The 26,432-nt window shown below is 47.0% G+C and overlaps 1 protein-coding gene across 2 annotated transcripts in view; it reads right to left on the bottom strand.

Moving 5' to 3' along the window:
* Nucleotides 1–209: 209 nt before the first annotated feature.
* The window catches only part of UBA1 (ubiquitin like modifier activating enzyme 1), a 293,145-nt gene continuing 266,922 nt past the window's right edge, over nt 210–26,432 (bottom strand). For both annotated transcript variants that reach the window (XM_069209518.1, XM_069209517.1), the window contains exon 26: nt 210–1,317. In XM_069209518.1, the coding sequence (XP_069065619.1) occupies nt 1,182–1,317 (136 nt within the window). In that variant the 3' untranslated portion in view covers nt 210–1,181. The remainder of the gene's footprint in view (nt 1,318–26,432) is intronic.

The following is a 26,432-nucleotide window of genomic DNA, read 5'->3' as shown; positions in this document are numbered from 1 at the left end:
TTAAATAAATCACATTGCTTTGGCTGACTGAGTACATGGAGTACAGCAGTGCTGATGGGGAAAGGTTTAGCAGAGAACAAAAGTAGGTATACCATTCCTCTCTACGTCCCCCCCATTTCTCCTCCCCACCCAACTTTAAGGATAAAGCCAAACATGTTTATACAGAACACTTGTATGAACAAACAGAGAAAAAAATAAGCTAAACAAAATTTGTTTTTGTAAACTTTTATTTCTCATTTACTTATGGACTAAGTGCTTCCCATTAAATCACTCGCTTGACTCCTAGGTTTTCAACACAGGATATAGAAACACTTGTCTAAAAGTTCAGCAGTTTTTAAAGATTCCATTCCACAAGGTGTCACACTTTCCCAAAAACTGGCCTGCAACGAGGTGCTCAATCCTCCGTTTATCTTCTTGAAAGCGGTTCCTTTGCGTGCATTTCCCAACATACACAATATATAAGGAGGAGAAACAAGCTCAGTAAAAAGGAAATGCTCCGGGGGTGTGGGTGTCTGTTGCGAGCAGCAGAGAAAAGGTTCAATCAAGACACCAGCATCACCACTAAATTTACTAACCGACAAGGAAGGACAAGGTCTACCTTCATTTGTGAGAGATGCATAAATTAGAGGTGGCAGAGTGCAGAGTAGCAAGTCACCACCATTAACAGTTTGTGGTGCCTCAATAACATGATGCAAGCACTGGTCTTCTGTTAGTAATCCCCATGTGGTGCCACTGTGGGTTAACCATTGAAAAATATTTCCCAAAAGATGCTTTCATGAGGCAAAGTAATCTCGATTCCCACTACAAAAAAAAAAAAAAAAAAAAAACTCTCCAGCTACCTGTTCTTTCCTGCCCACAGCACACCTTCGCTGACCTGCACTGTATTTTATTGCATGAGAAAAGAGTTTAGTTCTAAGGCAACACCACAAACTAGAAGCTGGTGGGACTACACAAGAAAAAAGGAACAATTACATCATGTATTGAGACCTTTGACTGTAGCTAGATAGCGTTAAGTAAAGGACATCCGTGTTCAAGGAGGCCGAAAGAATTAGTCTCTCTACTTGTAGCCTCGGCGCTTTGCAGCGCTCTTTCTCCCTTCACATCCTGCTCTCCCAGCTCCATCTGTACAAGTCGTGTTGCTGTCTTCAGTCATGGAGCATGCCCTGTCAGTCTGTGTTAGTTTAGCGGATAGTGTAGCGGACATATGGCACCTCCACATCCTCATCATTCTCATCATTGCAACAAAGCTCAAACACGAGTGCATTCACATGCTTTCCGATCTTCTTCTTGGACACTTTAGTGACAATCTCCGTCATCCTAAATGGAGGAAAAACAAGAAATTCAGACTGTTAGTTAGCAGAAATATATACCTCTGGAGTTCACAGGAACAAATGTATTTGTGCGAACAAGGACTACAGGAAAATGGTACCAAGTTACAAAGGGCCTCCTTGGGCACTATAACAGACCTGAGCCCACTCTATTAGCTGTGAAAGTCATTAACTTGGCCAAGCAGAACCTTAAATGTGCAGTTTTTGAAGCTGAAATTATTTATTGATTATGTATTTTACACTTCTTTCTTATGCACATAAAAGGAAACAGGCAAAGAACGGATCTGCACTCAGTAGTAAGGTAGACAAAATCCGGGGTAACACGACTGTTCAGTAGCTGGGAAAAACAAATTTTAATCACAAGACCCAGTCGTGTAGAATCAATTAGAGACTAGTAATGGTGGGATCCAACACGGATGAGTCACATTAAAATTAGGCAATACTGTTGAATCAGCAGTCAGCGAAGGAAAATGTTACCCTGCAAGCATCTTTTCGTAGCAAGTAGTGGTGTAAATTCACTAGTGTTGCATACTCCTGCCACCTAGTGTTGGAGTCCGACATTACAACTTTCTTATAAGACGCTTCGAGTCACAGGATTCTGCAGGACTCATTCTTTGGCCCACTATGCACATGGGCACAGGCTTCACCCTAGATTGTTTTTGTTTTGCTAAGTAAATAAAAGTTAAGTGCTGAGAATAGCAAGTATGTGCTCTACACATTGTTACTTGATAAAAGGTACTTAGTGAAAACGTGTGCTATCAAACCCCGCTTCAAAGGAGGAGAGCCGTTCATGTGAATCCACAGCACTACAAGCTATGAACAGATGCTTACAGGTTACCATTTCCTATTTGCACGTGTGGCTGTAAATACACACTGGCCGTAAAGCAGTTTCTTCCTTGTGGTGGCTAGTCCGCACATGATGCTGAGGTTTAAAACTAAGTTCTTAATGGTCTACCCAAACATGTGGGGATAACCAAGTAGCAGCTTTACAAATATCAGCTAATAGGATGTTAACCAAGAAATCCGTGGTAACTCTTTTTACAAGTAGAGGGTGCCCGTAGAGCTGTGAGGAGTACACATTTAACCTTTGTGTAGCAAATTTGCATGTATTAACAATCTACCTTGGAAAAGCTGCTTTGGTAATAGGCTGCCCTTTGTTTTATTTTTCTTTTGCAAAGGCAATAAGAAGTTGACTTGTCTTTAATAATGGTTGTCAACACAGTATACAAGTGCCTGTTAAACATCTAAAGTGTGTAATGTTCTTCACACTCCATAGTCCAGTTATGGAAAGAATATGAGCAGCTCAATTGTCTGATGAATGTGGAAAGGTGATGCTACCTTAAGAGCGTCAGCTTAGTTTTAAGTACCACTCTGTCACCGTTTCAGCATCTAATACATAGCTGCCATATTGTCCATTTGTACAAGTGCCACCCTGCAACGGATTTTGAGTAGAAGGCTTTGGGGGCCAGGAAAGTGGCCATGAGCTCAGAGCAGTTAGCGTATCTCCCGTGGTGAAGCAGGTTCCAGGTGCCTTTAAAAGCCAGTGCCAAGATATGTGTCCCACCCCAAGAGCAATGGGTCACTGGTAATGGTAACCTGCTGTGGTAGTTTGGACTCTTGCTCTGGGCAAGAGTGCTGGTTTGGGAATGACCGTACTTATGTTTGTAGGTGACTACGCCTGTCCTACAACAAATCGCCACTGTAGCCCCAACCCTTCCGGCGCGATAGAAAGTACCTCACCAACAAACCAAACAGTCAAAGGTGATTTGTGGCAGCCTTTAAGCATGGACTCAGAAGTATGACATCTCAGGGAATGTCGTGGTTAAACTGAGATTACCCCTTTTCTCACATATATATTATTTCTGATGGATACAACTACCTGTGGATTCCTCACCTAATGATTCCTCACCTAATGAATACTCCCATTGCGCCAGCATTCAACGGAAATCTTCTTCCTAGCTTCTGCACGTCGACGAGGACGTCACATTTGCCCACGCGACACCGTCTGAAGTCATACAGGCAATAAGAGGTCCTCGCCGACGTGAGTTTCCTTTTTTCTGTGCCATTCGAAACGGTTATCTTCGAGGGAGCTACTGTTGCTGTTCGACAGTTACAGTGTGTTTTTTGGCTGTTTTTTTCTCTGAGGTTACTATGTCTCAGAGGAAGTCAGGTTTTAAGCCCTGTCGAGTGTGGGGGCAAAATGTCGGTAACGGACCCACATTCCAACTGTTTGTGGTGTCTAAGTTCCGATCATGATGTTGGCAGGTGTGATTCATGTCAGCATATGAATCCGAAGGCCCTGAAGGAGCGTGAGGCCAAGCTTTTTATGGCGAAGTCGAAGAAAAAGGAGAGACACCATCGAAAATCCTCGCCACCGAAGTCTCGTCGGCGTCATCGGGACTCCCGGCGCCGTTGAGAATCACGGCGCCGGTCGAGTAAAGAGAGGTCTCGGTCGAGATCGCCATCGACTCGGCGTCGGAAGACTTGGGAGGTCAGTCCCACAGTCACTCCCCACCCGTCGACGCCGTTGCCTTCTCATCCAGCCTCACCGACTTTGCCCGGGTCTTCGGGCCAACCGCCTTCAGTATTTGAGGTTCCACAGCCTCAAATGTTCTCTCCGACGTTGCAGACGTCGAGGCCGGCGTCTGTGTTGCCTTCGATCCAGGCACCCCAGTATCCGGCTTTTCCGGCCCCTGGAGCCGATAATACCGCATTTTTAAATGCGATGTTTTCCATCTTTCAGCAGATGCCTCCAGGTGGTGCACCGGCTGGGCCTTCGGGTCCTTTGGCCTTTAACATGGATGCTCCGGCTCTGCTGCGACCAGCACCCTTTATGCCCTTTCTCCCCCTGGGGAACGTGGGCTCGGCGCCGGTGTCGGTTCCGGTGGCTCCAGAGACTTCGGCTCCGGGAGTTTCGACTCCAGCGGCTTCGGTGTTTCGGCCAGTGACGCCGTCTAGGCCTTCTGCGACTCCGAAGCAGTCTTCTCTCCATCCGACTCCTGGTTCGGCGCCGAAGCTACCTGTGGCGCCTGTTGACCCGATGTCGGACGGATCCGGAGATCGGCGTCGTTCTTAGACGCCGAGGATTGAGGAGAGGCTGCATTCGAGGAGACGTGCTCTCCGTCTCCTGGAAGAATAGGAGTATCAGCAAAAACCTGGAGGAAGGAGAAATTGAGGACCCTGGTGAGGGTATTCATGGGCTGGACACGGCTAGTGGCCTTGATACTTCCCCTGAGTGGGACTTGTCATCTCCAGGGGAGTATACGGAAGAGGCGGCCACTTTTCATGCTGTTATAAGGAAGGCAGCAAACTTCTTGGAACTGCCTTTGCAGGTGATTGAGGCGTTGCATCCGGCCTCTACATCAGCAGAACCTCTCTTGCAGTTCAACGAGGCGCTGCTGGAACCTGTGTTGGAGGTCTGGAAGCAGCGGGTGTCTTCTTCGGCTGTCAATAGGTCTGTTGTCCCATTAAAACAAACTAGGACTCACTAAACTGTAGAGGGTCAACATAAGGTCTGCCTAGAAACATGTGGTGGCTGTTCCACCATTTCCAAGCGTGAAAAGTAAGGAAAATGTCACTTACCCAGTGTACATCTGTTCGTGGCATTAGTCGCTGCAGATTCACATGCTGTGCATAGTCCGCCGTCTGGTGTTGGGCTCGGAGTGTTACAAGTTGTTTTTCTTCGAAGAAGTCTTTTCGAGTCACGAGACCGAGGGACTCCTCCCACCTCGGTTCCATTGCGCATGGGTGTCGACTCCATCTTAGATTGTTTTCCCCGCAGAGGGTGAGGTAGGAGTTGTGTATGCTAGTAATAGTGCCCATGCAATGGAATGAATACGTATGTACCAAATGTAGGTTTAAAGTAATATATTTACAAATGTACAAATGTTGAGGATATACTTCCAAACGGCTACAGGCTCCCGGGGAGGCGGGTGGGCGCATGTGAATCTGCAGCGACTAATGCCACGAACAGATGTACATTTTCCGTTCGGTGGCATGTGTAGCTGCAGATACACATGCTGTGCATAGACTAGTAAGCAGTTATCTCCCCAAAAGCGGTGGTTCAGCCTGTAGGAGTGGAAGTAGTTTGAAATAAAGTTCTTAGTACGGCTTGTCCTACTATGGCTTGTTGTGCAGATAACACATCTACACAGTAGTGTTTAGTAAATGTATGAGGCATAGACCATGTTGCTGCCTTACATATTTCGTTCATTGGAATATTTCCTAGAAAGGCCATAGTAGCACCTTTTTTTCTGGTTGAGTGTGCCCTTGGTGTAATGGGCAGTTGTCTCTTTGCTTTAAGATAGCAGGTTTGGATGCACTTAACTATCCATCTGGCTATACCTTGTTTTGATATTGGGTTTCCTGTATGAGGTTTTTGAAATGCAATAAACAGTTGTTTTGTTTTCCTAACCTCCTTTGTTCTGTCGATGTAGTACATTAGTGCTCTTTTGACATCTAATGTATGTAGTGCCCTTTCAGCTACTGAGTCAGGCTGTGGCAAGAACACTGGTAACTCTACCGTTTGATTTAAGTGGAACGGTGAAATAACCTTTGGTAGGAATTTAGGATTGGTTCTTAGTACAACCTTATTTTTGTGTATTTGGATAAAAGGTTCTTGTATTGTAAACACCTGAATTTCACTTACTCTTCTTAGAGATGTGATGGCAATGAGAAATGCAACTTTCCAGGTTAAGAATTGTATTTCGCAAGAATGCATGGGTTCAAAGGTGGTCCCATGAGTCTTGTCAAGACGATGTTAAGGTTCCATGAAGGAACAGGTGGTGTTCATGGTGGTATTATTCTTCTTAGGCCCTCCATAAATGCTTTAATGACGGGTATCCTAAACAGTGAAGTTGAATGGGTAATCTGCAGGTATGCAGATATTGCTGCAAGGTGTATTTTAATGGAAGAGAAGGCTAGATTTGACTTTTGTAGGTGTAGTAAGTATCCCACTACATCTTTTGGGGATGCATGTAATGGATGAACTTGATTATTATGGCAGTAGCAAACAAACCTTTTCCATTTGCTTGCATAGCAGTGTCTAGTGGATGGTCTTCTAGCTTGTTTTATGACTTCCATACATTCTTGAGTGAGGTTTAAATGTCCGAATTCTAGGATTTCAGGAGCCAGATTGCTAGATTGAGCGATGCTGGGTTTGGATGCCTGATCTGCTGTTTGTGTTAACAGATCTGGCCTGTTGGGTAACTTGACGTGTGGTACTACTGACAGGTCTAGTAGTGTTGTGTACCAATGTTGTCTTGCCCATGTTGGTGCTATTAATATGAGTTTGAGTTTGTTTTGACTCAATTTGTTTACTAGATATGGAAGGAGAGGGAGAGGGGGAAAGCGTATGCAAATTTCCCTGACCAGTTCATCCATAGGGCATTGCCTTGAGACTGTCTGTGTGGGTACCTGGATGCGAAGTTTTGGCATTTTGCGTTCTCTTTTGTTGCAAATAGGTCTATTTGCGGTGTACCCCAAAGTTTGAAGTAAGTGTTTAGGATTTGGGGGTGAATCTCCCATTCGTGGACCTGTTGGTGATCTCGAGAGAGATTGTCTGCTAGTTGATTTTGGATCCCTGGAATAAACTGTGTGGTTGTGAATTGCCCAATGCCATATCTTTTGTGCTAGGAGACATAGCTGTGTCGAGTGTGTTCCCCCTTGCTTGTTTAGGTAATACATTGTTGTCATGTTGTCTGTTTTGACAAGAACGTATTTGTGGGTTATGATGGGTTGAAATGCTTTTAGCGCCAGGAATACTGCTAGTAATTCGAGGTGATTTATATGCAGTTTTGTTTGTACGTCCCATTGTCCTTGGATGCTGTGGTGATCGAGGTGTGCTCCCCACCCTGTCATGGAAGCATCTGTTATTACGTATTGTGGCACTGGGTCTTGGAACGGCCGCCCTTTGTTTAAATTTGTACTGTTCCACCATAGAAGCGAGATGTATGTTTGGCGGTCTATCAACACCAGATCTAGAAGGTGACCCTGTGCATGTGACCATTGTGATGCTAGGCACTGTTGTAAGGGCCTCATGTGCAGTCTTGCGTATGGGACAATGGCTATGCATGAGGACATCATGCCTAGGAGTTTTAAAACCACTTTTGCCTGTATTTTTAGTGTTGGATACATGGCCTGTATGACCTTGTGAAAATTTTGAACCCTTTGTGGACTCGGAGTGGCTAATCCTTTTGTTGTGTTGATTACCGCTCCTAAGTAGTGCTGTATTTTGCACGGCACAATGTGTGATTTTTTGTAGTTGAGGGAGAACCCGAGTTTGTAGAGGGTTTGTATGACATACTCTGTGTGTTGTGAACACTTTGTTAGCGAGTTGGTCTTGATTAGCCAATCGTCTAGATACGGGAATACGTGTATTTGCTGCCTTCTGATGTGTGCGGCTACTACTGCTAGGCATTTGGTAAATACTCTTGGTGCGGTCGTTATACCGAACGGTAAGACTTTGAATTTATAGTGTATTCCCTTGAATAAAAACCTTAGGTATTTCCTGTGCGAAGGGTGTATCGGTATGTGGAAATACGCGTCTTTGAGATCTAAGGTTGTCATGTAATCTTGTTGCTTTAGCAGTGGTAACACCTCCTGTAGCGTGACCATGTGAAAGTGGTCTGATTTGATGTAGGTGTTTAGTATTCTGAGATCTAAGATTGACCTCAGTGTTTTGTCCTTTTTGGGTATTAGAAAGTACAGTGAATAGACTCCTGTGTTTATTTCTGTACATGGTACCAGTTCTATTGCTTCTTTTTGCAGTAGTGCTTGAATGAAAATGTCACTTACCCAGTGTACATCTGTTCGTGGCATCAGTCGCAGTAGATTCGCATGTTCTGCAATAGCTCGCCATCTGGTGTTGGGCCGGAGTGTTACAAGTTGTTTTTCTTCGAAGAAGTCTTTCGAGTCACGGGACCGAGTGACTCCTCCTTTTGTCTCCATTGCGCATGGGCGTCGACTCCATCTTCGATTGTTTTTCCCCGCAGAGGGTGAGGTAGGAGTTGAATTGTAGTAATAGTGCCCATGCAATGGAGTGACTAAGTATGCACCTATTTAAGGTTGAGATGACACATATATAAATAATTGAAGGTAACTTCCAAACTGCTACAGGCTCCCGGGGAGGCGGGTGGGCACATGCGAATCTACTGCGACTGATGCCACGAACAGATGTACACTGGGTAAGTGACATTTTCAGTTCGATGGCATCTGTCGCTGTAGATACGCATGTTTTGCATAGACTAGTAAGCAGTTATCTCCCCAAAAGTGGTGGATCAGCCTGTAGGAGTGGAAGTAGTCTGAAATAATGTTCTTAATACGGCTTGACCTACTGTGGCTTGTTGTGCGGATAACACGTCTACACAGTAGTGCTTGGTGAATGTGTGAGGCGTAGACCATGTGGCTGCCTTACATATTTCTTGCATTGGGATGTTTCCTAGAAAGGCCATGGTAGCACCTTTCTTTCTGGTTGAGTGTGCCCTTGGTGTAATGGGCAGCTGTCGTTTAGCTTTAAGGTAGCAGATTTGGATGCATTTAACTATCCATCTGGCTATACCTTGTTTTGAAATTGGGTTTCCTGCATGAGGTTTTTGAAATGCAATAAAGAGTTGTTTAGTCTTTCTGATGTTTTTTGTTCTGTCAATGTAATACATCAATGCTCTTTTGACATCTAATGTATGTAGTGCCCTTTCAGCTACGGTATCTGGCTGTGGAAAGAACACTGGAAGTTCCACTGTTTGATTTAGATGGAACGGTCAAATAACCTTTGGCAAAAATTTAGGATTGGTCCTTAGGACGACTTTATTTTTGTGTAGTTGTATAAAAGGTTCCTGTATTGTAAACGCCTGAATCTCGCTTACTCTTCTTAGGGAAGTAATGGCGATGAGAAATGCCACCTTCCAGGTTAGGAACTGTATGTCGCAGGAGTGCATGGGTTCAAAAGGTGGACCCATAAGTCTAGTTAGGACAACATTTAGGTTCCATGAAGGAACAGGTAGTGTTCTTGGTGGTATAATTCTCCTAAGGCCCTCCATGAATGCTTTAATGACTGGTATCTTATATAGGGAAGTTGAATAGGTAGTCTGCAGGTATGCAGATATTGCTGCAAGGTGTATTTTAATGGAAGAGAAAGCTAGGTTAGATTTTTGTAAGTGAAGCAAGTAACCCACTACATGTTCTGGAGTTGTGTGTAATGGTTGTATTTGATTAATATGGCAGTAGCAAACAAACCTCTTCCATTTACTTGCATAGCAGTGCCTGGTGGATGGCCTTCTGGCTTGTTTTATGACTTCCATACATTCTTGGGTAAGTTGTAAGTGCCCGAATTCTAGGATTTCAGGAGCCAGATTGCTAGATTCAGCGATGCTGGATCTGGGTGTCTGATGTTTTGGTTGTGCTGTGTCAACAGATCTGGCCTGTTGGGCAATTTGATGCAGGGTACCACTGATAGGTCTAGCAGCGTTGTGTACCAGGGTTGCCTTGCCCAAGTTGGTGCTATCAATATGAGTTTGAGTTTGCTTTGACTGAGTTTGTTTACCAGGTAAGGAAGGAGAGGGAGAGGAGGAAAAGCGTAAGCAAATATCCCTGACCAGTTCATCCATAGGGCATTGCCTTGGGATTGTTTGTGTGGGTATCTGGATGCGAAGTTTTGGCATTTTGCGTTCTCCCTTGTCGCAAACAAGTCTATCTGAGGTGTTCCCCAGAGTTTGAAATAAGTGTTCAGAATTTGGGGGTGAATTTCCCATTCGTGGACCTGTTGATGATCTCGAGAGAGATTGTCTGCGAGTTGATTTTGGATCCCTGGTATAAACTGTGCTATTAGGCGAATTTGGTTGTGAATTGCCCAATGCCAAATTTTTTGTGCTAGCAGGCTTAACTGCGTGGAGTGCGTCCCCCCCTGCTTGTTTAGATAATACATTGTTGTCATGTTGTCTGTTTTGACGAGAATGTATTTGTGAACTATTATTGGTTGGAAAGCTTTTAGTGCTTGAAAAACTGCTAGAAGTTCTAGGTGATTGATATGCAGTTTTGTTTGATGTACGTTCCATTGTCCTTGTATGCTGTGTTGATCGAGGTGTGCTCCCCACCCTGTCATGGAAGCATCTGTTGTGATTACGTATTGTGGCACTGGGTCTTGGAAAGGCCGCCCCTTGTTTAAATTTATGTTGTTCCACCACAGAAGCGAGAGGTAAGTTTGGCGGTCTATTAACACCAGATCTAGAAGGTGACCCTGTGCTTGAGACCACTGTGATGCTAGGCATTGTTGTAAGGGCCTCATGTGCAGTCTTGCGTTTGGGACAATGGCTATGCATGAAGACATCATGCCTAGGAGTTGTAATACCATCTTTGCCTGTATCTTTTGTGTTGGATACATGCGTTGTATGATGGTGTTGAAATTTAGAATTCTTTGTGGACTTGGAGTGGCTACTCCCTTTGATGTGTCTATTATGGCTCCTAGGTATTGTTGTACCTTGCGCGGCAGAATGTTGGATTTTGTAAAGTTGACGGTGAACCCGAGTTTGAAGAGGGTTTGTATGATCTGATTTGTGTGATTTGAGCACTGTATGAACGAATGGGCCTTGATTAGCCAGTCGTCCAAATATGGGAACACATGTATTTGCTGCCTTCTTATGTGTGCAGCGACTACCGCTAGACATTTGGTAAAGACTCTTGGTGCAGTTGTTAATCCGAAAGGCAGTACCTTGAATTGGTAATGTATTCCTTTGAATACAAACCTTAGGTATTTCCTGTGCGATGGGTTTATTGGTATATGGAAATAAGCATCCTTGAGGTCTAAAGTTGCCATGTAGTCGTGTAGTTTTAGCAATGGCAATACTTCTTGTAGTGTGACCATGTGGAAGTGGTCTGATTTGATGAAAGTGTTCACTACTCTGAGGTCTAGGATTGGTCTCAGTGTTTTGTCCTTCTTTGGTATCAGAAAGTACAGTGAGTAAACTCCTGTGTTTATTTGTGTGTTTGGCACTAATTCGATTGCATTCTTTTGCAATAGTGCCTGCACTTCTATCTCCAGGAGATTGGAATGGTGTGTTGTTAAATTTTGTGCTTTTGGTGGTATGTTTGGAGGGAATTGTAGAAATTCTATGCAATAACCATGTTGGATAATTGCTAGAACCCAAGTGTCTGTAGTGATTTTCTCCCATGCTTTGTAATAATGACCTATTCTTCCCCCCACTGGTGTTGTGTGGAGGGGGTGAGTGACATGTGAGTCACTGTTTAGTAGTAGGGGTTTTGGGGCTTTGAAATCTTCCTCTATTTCTAGGGAATTGCCCTCCTCTATATTGTCCCCGAAAACCTCCTCTATACTGTCCCTGGTAACTGGACGGTGTGGCTTGTGAGGTGCTGGCTTGTGTGCTTTGACCCCGAAACCCCCCTCGAAAGGGCGTTTTACGGAATGTGCTGTAATTCCCTCTGCTCTGCGGGGAGTAGAGTGCGCCCATGGCTTTGGCAGTGTCCGTATCTTTTTTGAGTTTCTCAATCGCTGTGTCCACTTCTGGACCGAACAGTTCTTTTTCATTAAAAGGCATATTGAGAACTGCTTGTTGAATCTCTGGTTTAAATCCAGACGTTCGGAGCCATGCATGCCTTCTGATAGTTACAGATGTATTAATTGTCCGTGCAGCTGTATCTGCAGCGTCCATGGAGGAGCGTATCTGGTTGTTGGAGATGGTCTGTCCCTCCTCAACCACTTGTTTTGCCCTATTTTGTAAGTCCTTGGGCAGATGTTCAATGAGATGTTGCATCTCGTCCCAGTGGGCTCTGTCATAGCGCGCAAGTAGTGCCAGGGAGTTCGCGATGCGCCACTGGTTTGCAGCTTGTGCTGCGACTCTTTTACCAGCTGCATCGAACTTGCGGCTTTCTTTATCTGGGGGTGGTGCATCTCCAGATGTGTGAGAGTTGGCCCTTTTCCTAGCTGCTCCTACAACGACAGAGTCTGGTGGCAGCTGTGTAGTGATGAAAACCGGGTCTGTAGGAGGCGCCTTATACTTTTTTTCCACCCTTGGTGTGATTGCCCTACTTTTGACCGGCTCCTTAAAGATGTCTTTTGCGTGCCGGAGCATACCAGGGAGCATAGGCAGGCTTTGGTATGAGCTGTGGGTGGAGGAGAGTGTGTTGAATAAGAAATCATCCTCGACCTGTTCTGAGTGGAGGCTTACGTTGTGAAATTGTGCTGCTCTAGCCACCACTTGAGAGTACGCGGTGCTGTCTTCTGGTGGAGATGGCTTTGTAGGGTATGCCTCCGGACTGTTATCTGACACTGGGGCGTCGTATAGGTCCCATGCGTCCTGATCTTGGTCACCCTGGCTCATGGTGGTGTGAGCTGGGGAGTGTGATGGAGTTTGTGCTGGTGAGACGTGAATCACGGGCGGAGGAGAGGGTGGTGGGGTAACTCTTTTCACCACTTTTGGTTGGGGTGTTTGTTCCGTCTGGAACTCCAACCTTCTCTTTCTCCTAATGGGGGGAAGGGTGCTTATTTTTCCTGTCCCCTGCTGTATGAAGATACGCTTTTGCGTATGGTCCACATCAGTTGCTTGTAGCTCTTCCTCAAACCTATGCTTCTGCATTTGGGAGGTTAGCGAGTGCTCTTCTGTATAAGAGCCTGAAGCTGGGTCGCTTGCAGTTTGTTTCGGCATCGAAACTCTGTCTGCGTGTTTTTTCGGCTCAGAGGTGACTTTTTTCCTTTTCGGGGCCGAAACCTCTCGGCGTCGATCTGTTTCGGTGCCGCTGTCTCGGCGTCGAGCCGTGTCCACACCGGCATCTCGGTGTCGAGGCTTGTCTCCAGCACTTTCTCGGTCCCGAGAAGGCTGCGTGCCGGTGTCTCGACCGGAGTCGGAAGATCTCGGCACTGTTTGGGCCTTTTTCGGTGCCGACGGTCGGTCACCGAATTTATGGGTCGAGCCATGGCCTGGTGGCAGTGGCGTCCCCTGGGCCTTGTAAATGTTCCTCTGAGTGGATTTTGACGTCTTACTCACGGTTTGTGTATCGTCGAATCCTTCGGAGTCTGAGTCTTGGATCGAGAAGGTACCTTCCTCTTCCTGTTCCTCGAACTCCCGTTGGGCTGTCGGTGCGGACGCCATCTGAAGTCTTCTGGCTCGACGGTCTCGGAGTGTTTTTCGGGACCGGAACGCACGACAGGCCTCGCAGGTGTCTTCGCTGTGCTCAGGTGACAGGCACAGGTTGCAGACCAAGTGTTGGTCTGTGTAGGGGTATTTATTGTGGCATTTGGGGCAGAAACGGAACGGGGTCCGTTCCATCGGCGTTCTTCAGCACGCGGTCGGGCCGACCAGGCCCCGACGGAGGATCGAAAAACTACCCCGAAGGTCACCGGAGCTCTTCGATCTTCGATGCGGTGTGGAATCTAAGTACGCCGATCCTGAACGCAACAATACCGACGAAAATCTTCCGAAATTAGCTAATTTTCCGTTCCGAAACTCGGAGCGACAGGAACACGTCCGAACCCGATGGCGGAAAAAAAACAATCGAAGATGGAGTCGACGCCCATGCGCAATGGAGACAAAAGGAGGAGTCACTCGGTCCCGTGATTTGAAAGACTTCTTCGAAGAAAAACAACTTGTAACACTCCGGCCCAACACCAGATGGCGAGCTATTGCAGAACATGCGTATCTACTGCGACAGATGCCATCGAACCTTCTATTTCTAGGAGGTCTAAATGCTGTTTTGACTTTGTTTGTGTTTTTGGTGGGATATTTGGAGGGATCTGTAGAAATTCTATGCAATAACCATGTTGGATAATTGCTAAGACCCAAATGTCTGTTGTTATATCCACCCACGATTGATAATACTGACTTAGTCTTCCCCCCCACTGGTGTTATGTGGAGGGGTTGAGTGACTTGTAAGTCACTGTTTGGTTGTTGGGGTTTTGGGGCTTTGAAATTTCCCCCGGTTTCTCAGGAATTGTCCCCCTCTGTACTGGTCCCGAAAACCTCCCCTTTGGTACTGTCCCTGGTAGGTAGACGGTGTTGATTGTGAGGTGCTGGCTTGTGTGGCCTGACCCCGAAACCCCCCTCTGAAGGTTGTTTTACGGAAGGTGCCGAAAGTGCCTCTGCTTTGCGGGGAGTAGAGCGCGCCCATGGCCTTGGCTGTGTCAGTGTCCTTTTTCAGCTTCTCAATCGCCGTGTCAACCTCTGGTCCGAACAATTGTTGTTCGTTGAATGGCATATTGAGTACTGCTTGCTGTATTTCTGGTTTAAAGCCAGACGTGCGTAACCATGCGTGCCTTCTGATGGTTACTGCAGTGTTTATTGTCCTTGCAGCTGTGTCCGCTGCATCCATAGAGGAGTGTATTTGGTTATTGGAGATGTTTTGTCCCTCCTCAACCACCTGTTTTGCCCGCTTTTGAAATTCTTTGGGTAGATGCTCGATAAGATGCTGCATCTCGTCCCAATGGGCTCTGTCATAACGCGCTAGGAGCGCCTGAGAGTTTGCGATGCGCCACTGGCTTGCAGCTTGTACAGCGACTCTTTTCCCAGCTGCGTCGAATTTTCGGCTTTCCTTATCCGGGGGTGGTGCATCGCCCGATGTGTGTGAATTGGCTCTTTTGCGAGCTGCTCCTACCACGACTGAGCCTGGTGGCAGTTGAGAGGTGATAAAAGCAGGGTCTGTGGGAGGTGCTTTATATTTTTTCTCTACCCTCGGAGTGATCGCTCTACTCTTGACAAGGTCTTTGAAGATTTGCTTCGCGTGCCTTAGCATTCCTGGAAGCATAGGCAGGCTTTGGTAGTTGCTATGGGTGGAGGAGAGGGTGTTAAAAAGGAAGTCATCCTCGACAGGTTCTGTGTGTAACGACACGTTGTGGAATTCTGCTGCCCTAGCTACCACCTGCGCATACGCTGTGCTGTCCTCAGGTGGTGAGGGCTTGGTAGGGTATGACTCTGGACTATTGTCTGACACTGAGGCGTCGTATAGGTCCCAAGCATCTTGGTCATCTTGGCTCATGGTGGTGTGAGCCGGTGAATGTGACGGAGTTTGTGCCGGTGATATCTGAGTTACAGGTGGAGGAGAGGGTGGCGGAGTTGCTTTCTTTGCCACCTTTGCTTGTGGTATTAGTTGTTCAGTTTGGAACTCTAGTCTCCTTTTTCTCCTGATTGGTGGAAGAGTGCTAATCTTCCCTGTTCCACTCTGGATGAAGATCCTCTTTTGTGTATGGTCTACATCAGTAGTCTGTAACTCCTCTTCAAACCTGTGTTTACGCATTTGAGAGGACAATGATTGTTCCTCTGAATATGAGCCGGTAGTGGGTTCGGTTGCTGGTTGTTTTGGCACCGAAACGGTGTCTTTTTTTGTTTTCGGCTCCGAGGCGAATCTCTTCTTTTTCGGAGTCGAGCCTTCTCGGCGTCGATAATCCTCGGTGCCGCTGTCTCTGCGTCGAGCAGCGTCGGCTCCGCTTTCTCGGCGTCGATCTTTTTCGGCAACACTTTCTCGGTCCCGAGAATGTTGCGTGCCTGTGTCTCGACCCGAGTCGGACGTTCTGGGCACCAGTTCGGCCTTTTTCAGTGCCGATGGACGGTCACCTTTATGGGTTGAGCCATGGCCAGTTGGCAGTGGCGTCCCCTGGGCCTTGTCTGTTTTCTTGTGCTGTGTGCTTTTCGACGTCTTACTCACAGTTTCATCGACGTCGAATGCATCCCGAGTCCGATTCATGGATGGAGAAGGCTTCCTCCTCTTCTCCTTGTTCCTCGAACTCTCGGTGTTCTGTCGGCGTGGACGCCATCTGTAATCTTCTGGCTCGACGGTCACGGAGCGTTTTTCGGGACCGGAACCCACGACAGGCCTCACAAGTTTCTTCTTTGTGCTCGGGTGACAGGCACAAGTTACAGACCAAATGTTGGTCCGTATATGGATATTTATTGTGGCATTTAGGACAGAATCGGAACGGGGTCCGTTCCATCGGTGTCGATGTTACACGCAGTCGGGCCGACCAGACGGGGGATCGAAATTACCCCGAAGGGCTACCGGAGCTCTTCACGATTCGGTGTCGATTCTAACTATCCCGAGTGAAACAATACCAACGTCGTTTTTCGAAGTTTTGACTATCTTTCCGTCCCGAAACCCGGAGCGAAAAGGAACACGTCCGAACCCGAGGGCGGAAAAAAAACAATCTAAGATGGAGCCGACGAGCATGCGCAATGGAATCAAAGAGGAGTCGTCCCTCGGTCTCGTGACTCGAAAGACTTCTTCGAAGAAAAACAACTTGTAACACTCCGACCCAACACCAGATGGCGGACTGTGCACAACATGTGTATCTGCAGCAACAGATGCCATCGAACACGCTTTAATGACAGGTATTCTAAACAGGGAAGTTGAATGAGTAATCTGCAGGTAAGCAGATATTGCGGCGAGATGTATCTTTATGGAAGAGAAAGCTAGATTGGATTTTTGCAAATGTAGTAAATATCCTACTACATATTTTGGAGACGCATGCAACGGATGAATTTGCTCATTATGGCAGTAATAAACAAATCTTTTCCATTTACTTGCATAGCAGTGTCTAGTGGAAGGTTTTCTAGCTTGTTTTATGACCTCCATACATTCTTGTGTGAGGTCTAAGTGTCCAAATTCTAGGATTTCAGGAGCCAAATTGCTAGATTCAGCGATGCTGGGTTTGGATGCCTGATCTGTTGTTTGTATTGTGTTAACAGATCTGGTCTGTTGGGTAGTTTGACATGAGGTACTACTGACAGGTCTAGTAGTGTGGTATACCAAGGTTGTCTTGCCCATGTTGGTGCTATCAGTATGAGTTTGTTTTGACTCAATCTGTTTACTAGATATGGAAGGAGAGGGAGAGGGGGAAAAGCGTACGCAAATATCCCTGACCAATTCATCCATAGAGCATTGCCTTGGGAGTACCTGTGTGGGTACCTGGATGCGAAGTTTTGGCATTTTGCGTTGTCTTTTGTTGCAAAGAGATCTATTTGAGGTGTTCCCCAAATTTGAAAGTAAGTGTTCAGTATTTGGGGGTGAATTTCCCATTCGTGGATTTGTTGGTGATCCCGAGAGAGATTGTCTGCTAGTTGGTTCTGGATTCCTGGAATAAATTGTGCTATTAGGCGAATATGGTTGTGGATTGCCCAATGCCATATTTTTTGTGTTAGGAGACACAACTGTGTCGAGTGTGTCCCCCCCTGTTTGTTTAAATAATACATTGTCGTCATGTTGTCTGTTTTGACAAGAATGTATTTGTGGGTTATCATGGGTTGGAATGCTTTCAACGCTAGAAATACTGCTAACAGTTCTAGGTGATTTATGTGAAACTGTCTTTGATGTATGTCCCATTGTCCTTGGATGCTGTGTTGATTGAGGTGTGCTCCCCACCCTGTCATGGAAGCATCCGTTGTTATAACGTATGTTGGCACTGGGTCTTGGAAAGGCCGCCCTTTGTTTAAATTTGTACTGTTCCACCATAGAAGCGAGATGTATGTTTGGCGGTCTACCAACACCAGATCTAGAAGTTGACCCTGTGCCTGTGACCACTGTGATGCTAGGCACTGTTGTAAGGGCCGCATGTGCGATCTTGCGTTTGGGACAATGGCTATGCATGAAGACATTATGCCTAGTAGTTTCAGTATTATTTTGACTTGTACTCTTTGTTTTGGATACAAGGTTTGTATTACATTGTGAAATGTTTGTACTCTTTGTGGACTTGGAGTAGCAATCCCTTTTGCTGTGTTGATTGTTGCTCCTAAGTATTGCTGTGTTTGACACGGCTGCAGGTGTGACTTTGCGTAGTTGATTGAGAAACCTAGGTTGTGTAGGGTTTCTATGACATATTTTGTGTGTTGTAAACACCGTTTTAGCGTATTGGTTTTGATTAACCAATCGTCTAGGTATAGGAACACATGTATTTGCTGCCTTCTGATATGTGCAGCTACTACTGCCAGGCATTTTGTAAAGACTCTTGGCGCAGTTGTTATTCCGAATGGCAACACTTTGAACTGGTAATGTATTCCTTTGAATACAAACCTTAGGTATTTCCTGTGCGAAGGATGTATCGGTATATGGAAATACGCATCTTTTAGATCTAAAGTTGTCATGTAGTCTTGCTGCTTGAGCAGTGGGATTACGTCTTGTAATGTGACCATGTGAAAGTGGTCTGATTTGATGTAGGTGTTTAGTGTTCTGAGATCTAGTATTGGTCTTAGAGTTTTGTCTTTTTTTGGTATTAGAAAGTACAGTGAGTAAACTCCTGTGTTCTTTTGATGATGTGGTACCAGTTCTATTGCGTCCTTTTGCAGCAATGCCTGAACTTCTAGTCCTAGAAGGTCTATATGCTGTTTGGACATGTGTGTTTTCGGTGGGACGTTTGGAGGGAGTTGTAGAAATTCTATGCAATAACCATGTTGGATAATTGCTAAGACCCAAGTGTCTGTTGTTATTTCCTCCCAAGATGTGTAGAACTGGCTCAGTCTTCCCCCCACTGGTGTTGTGTGAAGGGGTTGTGTGACTTGAGTCACTGTTTATTTTGAGGGGTTTTGGGACCTTGAAATATTCCCCCGTTTCTTGGGAATTGGCCCCCTCTGTACCTCCCCTTTGATATTGTCCCTGGTAGGTTGGTGGTCTTGTTTGTGAGGTGCTGGTTTCTGTGGGTTGACCTCGAAACCCTCCCCTAAAAGTTGTTTTACGAAATGTGCCAAATGTGCCTCTGCCCTGCGGGGAATAGAGTGCGCCCATGGCTTTGGCTGTGTCGGTGTCCTTCTTTAATTTTTCAATTGCAGTGTCCACTTCTGGCCCAAACAATTGCTGTTCATTAAACGGCATATTGAGCACTGCCTGTTGTATCTCAGGTTTGAAGCCAGATGTGCGCAGCCATGCGTGCCTCCTTATCGTCACAGCAGTATTTATTGTTCTTGCAGCTGTATCTGCTGCATCCATAGAAGAACGTATCTGGTTGTTGGAGATATTTTGTCCCTCTTCAACCACTTGTTGCGCTCGTTTCTGGAATTCTTTGGGGAGGTGCTCGATGAAATGCTGCATCTCGTCCCAATGGGCCCTGTCGTATCGCGCTAGGAGTGCTTGCGAGTTGGCGATGCGCCACTGATTTGCAGCTTGTGCTGCAACCCTTTTCCCAGCTGCATCAAACTTGCGGCTCTCCTTGTCCGGAGGTGGTGCGTCGCCTGATGTATGCGAGTTGGCTCTTTTACGAGCTGCTCCTACGACTACTGAATCTGGTGTCAGTTGTGATGTAATAAAAGCAGGGTCTGTGGGCGGTGCCTTGTATTTTTTCTCCACCCTTTGAGTTATTGCTCTGCTTTTAACTGGCTCCTTAAAAATCTGTTTAGCGTGCCTTAGCATTCCCGGGAGCATAGGAAGGCTTTGATAATGGCTATGGGTGGAGGACAGGGTGTTAAAGAGGAAGTCATCCTCGATAGGCTCTGAATGTAGCGATACATTATGAAATTGGGCTGCCCTAGCTACCACCTGTGCATATGCTGTACTGTCCTCAGGTGGTTAGGGTTTAGTTGGGTACGACTCTGGGCTATTGTCCGATACTGGAGCGTCAGAGGTCCCATGCATCCTGATCATCTTGGCTCATGGTGGTATGAGCTGGTGATTGTGGTGGAGTCTGTGCCGGTGATACATGAGTTGACGGTGGTGGAGAGAGTGGAGGAGTTACCTTCTTTACCACCGTTGCTTGTGGTGGCTTGTCTTGTTGCTGGAAGTCAAGTTTCCTTTTCCTTCTGATTGGGGGAAGAGTGCTGATCTTCCCTGTACCCCTTTGGATAAAGATCCGCTTTTGCGTGTGATCTACTTCTGTTGTTTGTAATTCCTCCTCAAATCTGTGTCTTTTTAGTTGGGAGGACAGTGATTGTTCCTCGGAGTAGGAACTGGTTTTCGGTTCGGTTGCCGGGTGTTTTGGCACCGAAACCGTGTCTTTAGTTTTTTTCGGCTCCGAAGAGATCTTTCTTTTTTTCGGTGTCGTGCCCTCTCGGTGCCGACCATCTTCGGTGCCGCTGTCTCTGTGCCGAGCAGTTTTGGCGCCGCTGTCTTTGTGCCGAGCAGCTTCGGTGCCGACCCTTTTCTGCACCACTCTCTCGGTCCAGAGATTGCTGCGTGCCTGTGTCTCGACCTGAGTCGGACGACTTCGGCACCAGCTCGCCCTTTTTCGGTGCCGATGGACGGTCACCTACTTTATGGGTTAAGCCATGGCCTGTTGGCAGTGGCGTCCCCTGGGCTTTGTCTGTTTTTTCGTGTGATCTTTGTTTTGACGTTTTACTCACGGTTGGTTGCTCGACGTCGAATTCTTCGGAATCCGACTCGTGGATGGAGAAAGTTTCTTCTTCCTCGAACCGTTGTTGTCCTGTCGGCGTGGACGCCATCTGCAACCTCCTGGCTCTTCGGTCTCGGAGCGTTTTTCTCGACCGAAACGCGCGACAGGCCTCACACGTCTCCTCCTTGTGCTCGGGGGACAGGCACAAGTTACAGACCAAATGTTGGTCTGTATAAAGATATTTATTGTGGCATTTAGGACAGAATCGGAACGGGCTCCGTTCCATCAGTCTCGATGTTGCACGTGGTCGGGCTGACCAGGCCCCGACGGATGTTCGAAATTACCCCGAAGGGCTCCCGAAGCTCTTCAAGATTCGGTGTCGATTGGTTCTAACTACCCCGATACCGAACGAAACAATACCGACGAAGTTTCCGAGATTCTGACTAACTTTCCGACCCAAAACACGGAGCGAAAAGGAACATGTCCGAACCCGACGGCGGAAAGAAAACAATCTAAGATGGAGTCGACGCCCATGCGCAATGGAACCGAGGTGGGAGGAGTCCCTCGGTCTCGTGACTCGAAAAGACTTCTTCTTAGAAAAACAACTTGTAACACTCCGAGCCCAACACCAGACGGCGGACTATGCACAGCATGTGTATTTGCAGCTACACATGCCACCGAACATAGCCTTTATCAAAACTAGATTCTCCACTGACGCTCCTACTGAGACTTGATTTGCAAGGCATTGCTTACATGGGCACATGTTTAATCAGGCATGCAGATGAATTGCTACACAAGATGCCATTATGCCCAAAGACAAGTGGTCTGAACTAGAGGCAGCAGCTGCTGAAATGCCATCTCCCTTTGCTGACTGGGGTATGCTTTCCCAATGATCGCATTACCAACCCGAGGAAGGATTAGGCCTGCTGTGGTTGAAGAAGGGACTTTGGCACACGCTCAGCTCAGGCTTGCTCCACAGCTTAGGATTAACAGTGAATGACAGACACTTTTGTCTGATACTGCTCTTGATCAACCAGTCACTGAAATATGGAAATACATGAATGCCCGCTCTTCGTAAATGAACACCTACGGGGGGGGGAAGGGGGGGGGGGGATTTGGGAGACACAAAAAAAACCAAACAAACAAAAAATCCTTGGAGATGTGGTGACCCCCAGAGGGTAGAACTGAATTCATAGTTCTGTACTTTTACCAAAAACTAAAGGTACTTGTTATGAGGGTAGACAGGGATGTGGAATTTGGTGCCTTTGAGATCAAACGCAGTGAAGTCTCCCCAAGGCAAGACCCTGCAGGGCTGTTATGTGAAAGTACCTCAGCCGAATGTATCGCACAGGCTGTCTCAGGTCTAACAAGGGCCAGAGGAAGCCATCTTTCTTTGTAATAACTTAATACAGTGAGTAAACACCTTTGCCTCATTGGTGTAGGGGCTCTGGCTCTATTACTTCCTTTCCAAGGAGCGCTGTGCCCTCTCCTTGCAAGGCAGTAAGGTGGTCTTGGCTGAGGGTGCGATGGCGTGGTGGTATGTTGGGTTGGGTGGTATTCTAAGCAGTAGACCTACTGGACCACTGCCAACCACCACTAATCAGTGATTTCCACACAGTGAGGGTGAAAATACCTTAATCTTTGCCAGATAGATGTTGGGGAGACAGTGCTTGGGAGCAGGGCCCCCTCCGCCCCCCGTCTGCTGAAGTAGCCTGTACCCTTTCCTTGTCTCCGTAACCTCAGTGAGTACTTCATCAAAAGAGCTTTGTTGGCACAGATAGCATTGTGTCTGACCTGGGATTGTGGACTCTCTCCCAAACCCACCCCATCCCAAGCTTTTCTATCATCCTATCCAGCTGGGGATCAAACAAATGTTCCCTATTGAGCGGGATGTTAAGAAGGTTCTGTTGCACCTCTGATTTAAAGCATGCGATAACAAGACATGTGTTCCAGCACAGCAGGATGCTTGTGTTTTCACTGTTGCAAGCAGTATCTGCAGAGTCTAGTGCCCACCAGATCTTCCCTTTGGAAATGGTCTTTCCTTCCATGAAACTTTACAACTCTTAATATAGGGCCCAGGGAGGTGCTCTACAAGAGCCTTCATCTAGTACCTAGCGCATCTTGACAGCAACCCTACAGTACTGGTGATTCTCCATTGGGTAGTTGCACCGACTGCAAAACGCTTGCCAGTGGATTGATACAGTTACCCTATTTATCTAGTGTGGGAAATCAGAGACTGTCTAGAGCATGCCCTCAAGCAATGGTAAGAACTGAACGGTGCATCTAGTCAGAGTCAACCCAAAAAATCATCCTGTATCACATGCTTGTTGACTTTATGGTGGCAAGCCACCCTCCAGATATCTGCGTGATATGCATTATAAATTTGTTTGTGGTGGGGAGTGGGATTTTTATTTTTGTGGGGGGCGTTTAATTCTCGGTTGGATAAGGCTCAACGCATGGACTGTCTTGCAGGTCTATGTTAGTCATCCCAAGGGTCGTACCCAGCTCCTACCCTAGCCAGTTGATAAGGGTCTCCCTCCCTACAAGGGCTGCCTGGGTCAGAATCAAAGTGTGTAATAATCCCTCTGTAAACTGAAGAAGATGGGGAATATGGCCATGGTGGTGGAAATGGAGGATGAGATAGGTGTTGAAGACGGTGGAGGAGGGCTTTTAGCTTTGTCCTTGTCTCTCTTAGGCACAGAGTGTCGAGCTGAGAAGAAAGCCAGTTTTTCCTCACAGGTAAGCCACGGTTTCTTGGGAATTAGAGGCAAAGTAGTTGAATGTTTACCCGGAGGTGGATTCACCATTAATTTCCTCAGTTTATGTGGTAAATGAACAGCCACTTTTGACTGTCATCTAGTTCCTGTAGTTAGAGGATGGGTGCCTATAAACCCTCTGGTCCCAGTGTCCAAGGCCTAGTCCTTTGTTTCACTTTCAGGTTTGGCCCCACAAATGGAGTTTTGTTGGCTTTCGAGGATGAAGTTCAATGCCGGATTCCGGATTGCTGAGCTGAAAAGCCTTTCCTCAGTCTCGACCAGTGCCCGAAGGCAGTAGTACACCAGATACAGAGTGCTCAGGGCTCAACAACAGAATCCCTTTGGAGCTATGGTCTGCCTCAGCATAAGGGTGTTTGAGCCAGTCCGGAGCGCCAGGGTAGTACGCATGACTCTGTTTTCTTGTTCCTCTGCCTCATTGGTGTCTACGCAAAAAGGATCTCCGTAGTGTTTTTGCTACCCTTGGAGGCGCTCAAGAATAAAGTCTGTGGGCTGCGTATTGGCTGTTGCCAGATGGCCCTGCTTGAAGCAGATCTTGCTCACCAAAGAGGTCAGGAATTTCATTAGATAACAGTTGCTACATCTTCAGGTATATCCAACACCTTTTCCTTCTGTACATCAAGGCTTTCTAGCAGCAAAAGTCAATACAGAAGTCGCCACTGGAATGGGCATGATGGACAAGATATAGAGGTTGCAGGCACAGTGTTATTTAGCCCAAGGATATTTGGTATTGCACTGTGGGCCAAATTGGAAGAGTGTTCATTCCATCACCCTTTTCCTGTCTGTATAATCTGGTGTTTTTACAGAGTTTGAAAAGGTCTCAGCTGAGTCTTGGCCCATAGCGCTATTTACCTGTGCTTCAATCAGCTGTGGCGAGTCTCCAAAACACATGCAATGACTGTTTGGGTATCAATGATGGTGAGAATCCAAACTAGTCAGACCTGAAAAAGCAATGAGGAAATGGTACGGGTACCGAGTGAATACAAAATCGGAGGGGGCGATGGAGGTTTTTGGGGGGAGGGGTTGATTGGAACGGGGGATGTGACTATGTGGAGTTGGAGGCCTCCTCCATTATGGACTAAGGGAGAAATCGTGCAGAATACTGGGATGCAAAGCTTCTTTCAAGAACAAATATTTGTAATGTCAGAGCCCAACACTAGATAAAGAGTGTGCAAAGCGTGTACCTCCACATGCTACAAACGTGTTAACTACAGGAGATTTAACTGAGCCAATTTGCTGGTTTGGATGCTGGTACAGGAAGCAGTCAGTTTGAGAAAGCCCCAAGTCATGAAGGCCAGAAGTGAACCTAGAGATTATAAAGCCAGCCTTCAAAATCAGAGAAATGAAAATGTCACTTACCCAGTGTAAAGAAATGGCTCCCTGTTGCAGTTACCCCCCACTTTTTGCCTGATAGTGATGCTGACTTGACTGAGAAGAGTGCTGGGACCCTGCTAACCAGGCCCCAGCACCAGTGTTCCTTCACCTAAAATGTACCATTGGATCCACAATTGGCACACCCTGGCATTCAGATAAGTCCCTTGTAACTGGTACTTCTAGTACCAAGGGCCCTGATGCCAAGGAAGGTCTCTAAGGGCTGCAGCATGTCTTATGCCACCCTAGAGACCCCTCACTCAGCACAGACACACTGCTTACAAGCCTGTGTGTGCTAGTGAGAACAAAATGAGTAAGTCGACATGGCACTCCCCTCAGGGTGCCATGCCAGCCTCTCACTGCCTATGCAGTATAGGTAAGACACCCCTCTAGCAGGCCTTACAGCCCTAAGGCAGGGTGCACTATACCATAGGTGAGGGTACCAGTGCATGAGCACTGTGCCCCTACAGTGTCTAAACAAAACCTTAGACATTGTAAGTGCAGGGTAGCCATAAGAGTATATGGTCTGGGAGTCTGTTTTACACGAACTCCACAGCACCATAATGGCTACACTGAAAACTGGGAAGTTTGGTATCAAACTTCTCAGCACAATAAATGCACACTGATGCCAGTGTACATTTTATTGCAAAACACACCCCAGAGGGCACCTTAGAGGTGCCCCCTGAAACTTAACCGACTGTCTGTGTAGGCTGACTAGTTCTAGCAGCCTGCCACAAACCGAGACATGTTGCTGGCCCCATGGGGAGAGTGCCTTTGTCACTCTGAGGCCAGTAACAAAGCCTGCACTGGGTGGAGATGCTAACACCTCTCCCAGGCAGGAATTGTCACACCTGGCGGTGAGCCTCAAAGGCTCACCTCCTTTGTGCCAACCCAGCAGGACACTCCAGCTAGTGGAGTTGCCCGCCCCCTCCGGCCAGGCCCCACTTTTGGCGGCAAGGCCGGAGAAAATAATGAGAAAAACAAGGAGGAGTCACTGGCCAGTCAGGACAGCCCCTAAGGTGTCCTGAGCTGAAGTGACTAACTTTTAGAAATCCTCCATCTTGCAGATGGAGGATTCCCCCAATAGGGTTAGGATTGTGACCCCCTCCCCTTGGGAGGAGGCACAAAGAGGGTGTACCCACCCTCAGGGCTAGTAGCCATTGGCTACTAACCCCCCAGACCTAAACACGCCCTTAAATTTAGTATTTAAGGGCTACCCTGAACCCTAGAAAATTAGATTCCTGCAACTACAAGAAGAAGGACTGCCCAGCTGAAAACCCCTGCAGCGGAAGACCAGAAGACGACAACTGCCTTGGCTCCAGAAACTCACCGGCCTGTCTCCTGCCTTCCAAAGATCCTGCTCCAGCGACGCCTTCCAAAGGGACCAGCGACCTCGACATCCTCTGAGGACTGCCCCTGCTTCGAAAAGACAAGAAACTCCCGAGGACAGCGGACCTGCTCCAAGAAAAGCTGCAACTTTGTTTCCAGCAGCTTTAAAGAACCCTGCAAGCTCCCCGCAAGAAGCGTGAGACTTGCAACACTGCACCCGGCGACCCCGACTCGGCTGGTGGCGATCCAACACCTCAGGAGGGACCCCAGGACTACTCTGATACTGTGAGTACAAAAACCTGTCCCCCCTGAGCCCCCACAGCGCCGCCTGCAGAGGGAATCCCGAGGCTTCCCCTGACCGCGACTCTTTGAACCTAAAGTCCC

This window comes from Pleurodeles waltl, chromosome 10, assembly GCF_031143425.1.
Source record: "Pleurodeles waltl isolate 20211129_DDA chromosome 10, aPleWal1.hap1.20221129, whole genome shotgun sequence".
Lineage (NCBI taxonomy): Eukaryota > Metazoa > Chordata > Amphibia > Caudata > Salamandridae > Pleurodeles > Pleurodeles waltl.
This window is presented reverse-complemented; position numbering and strand designations above follow the sequence as displayed.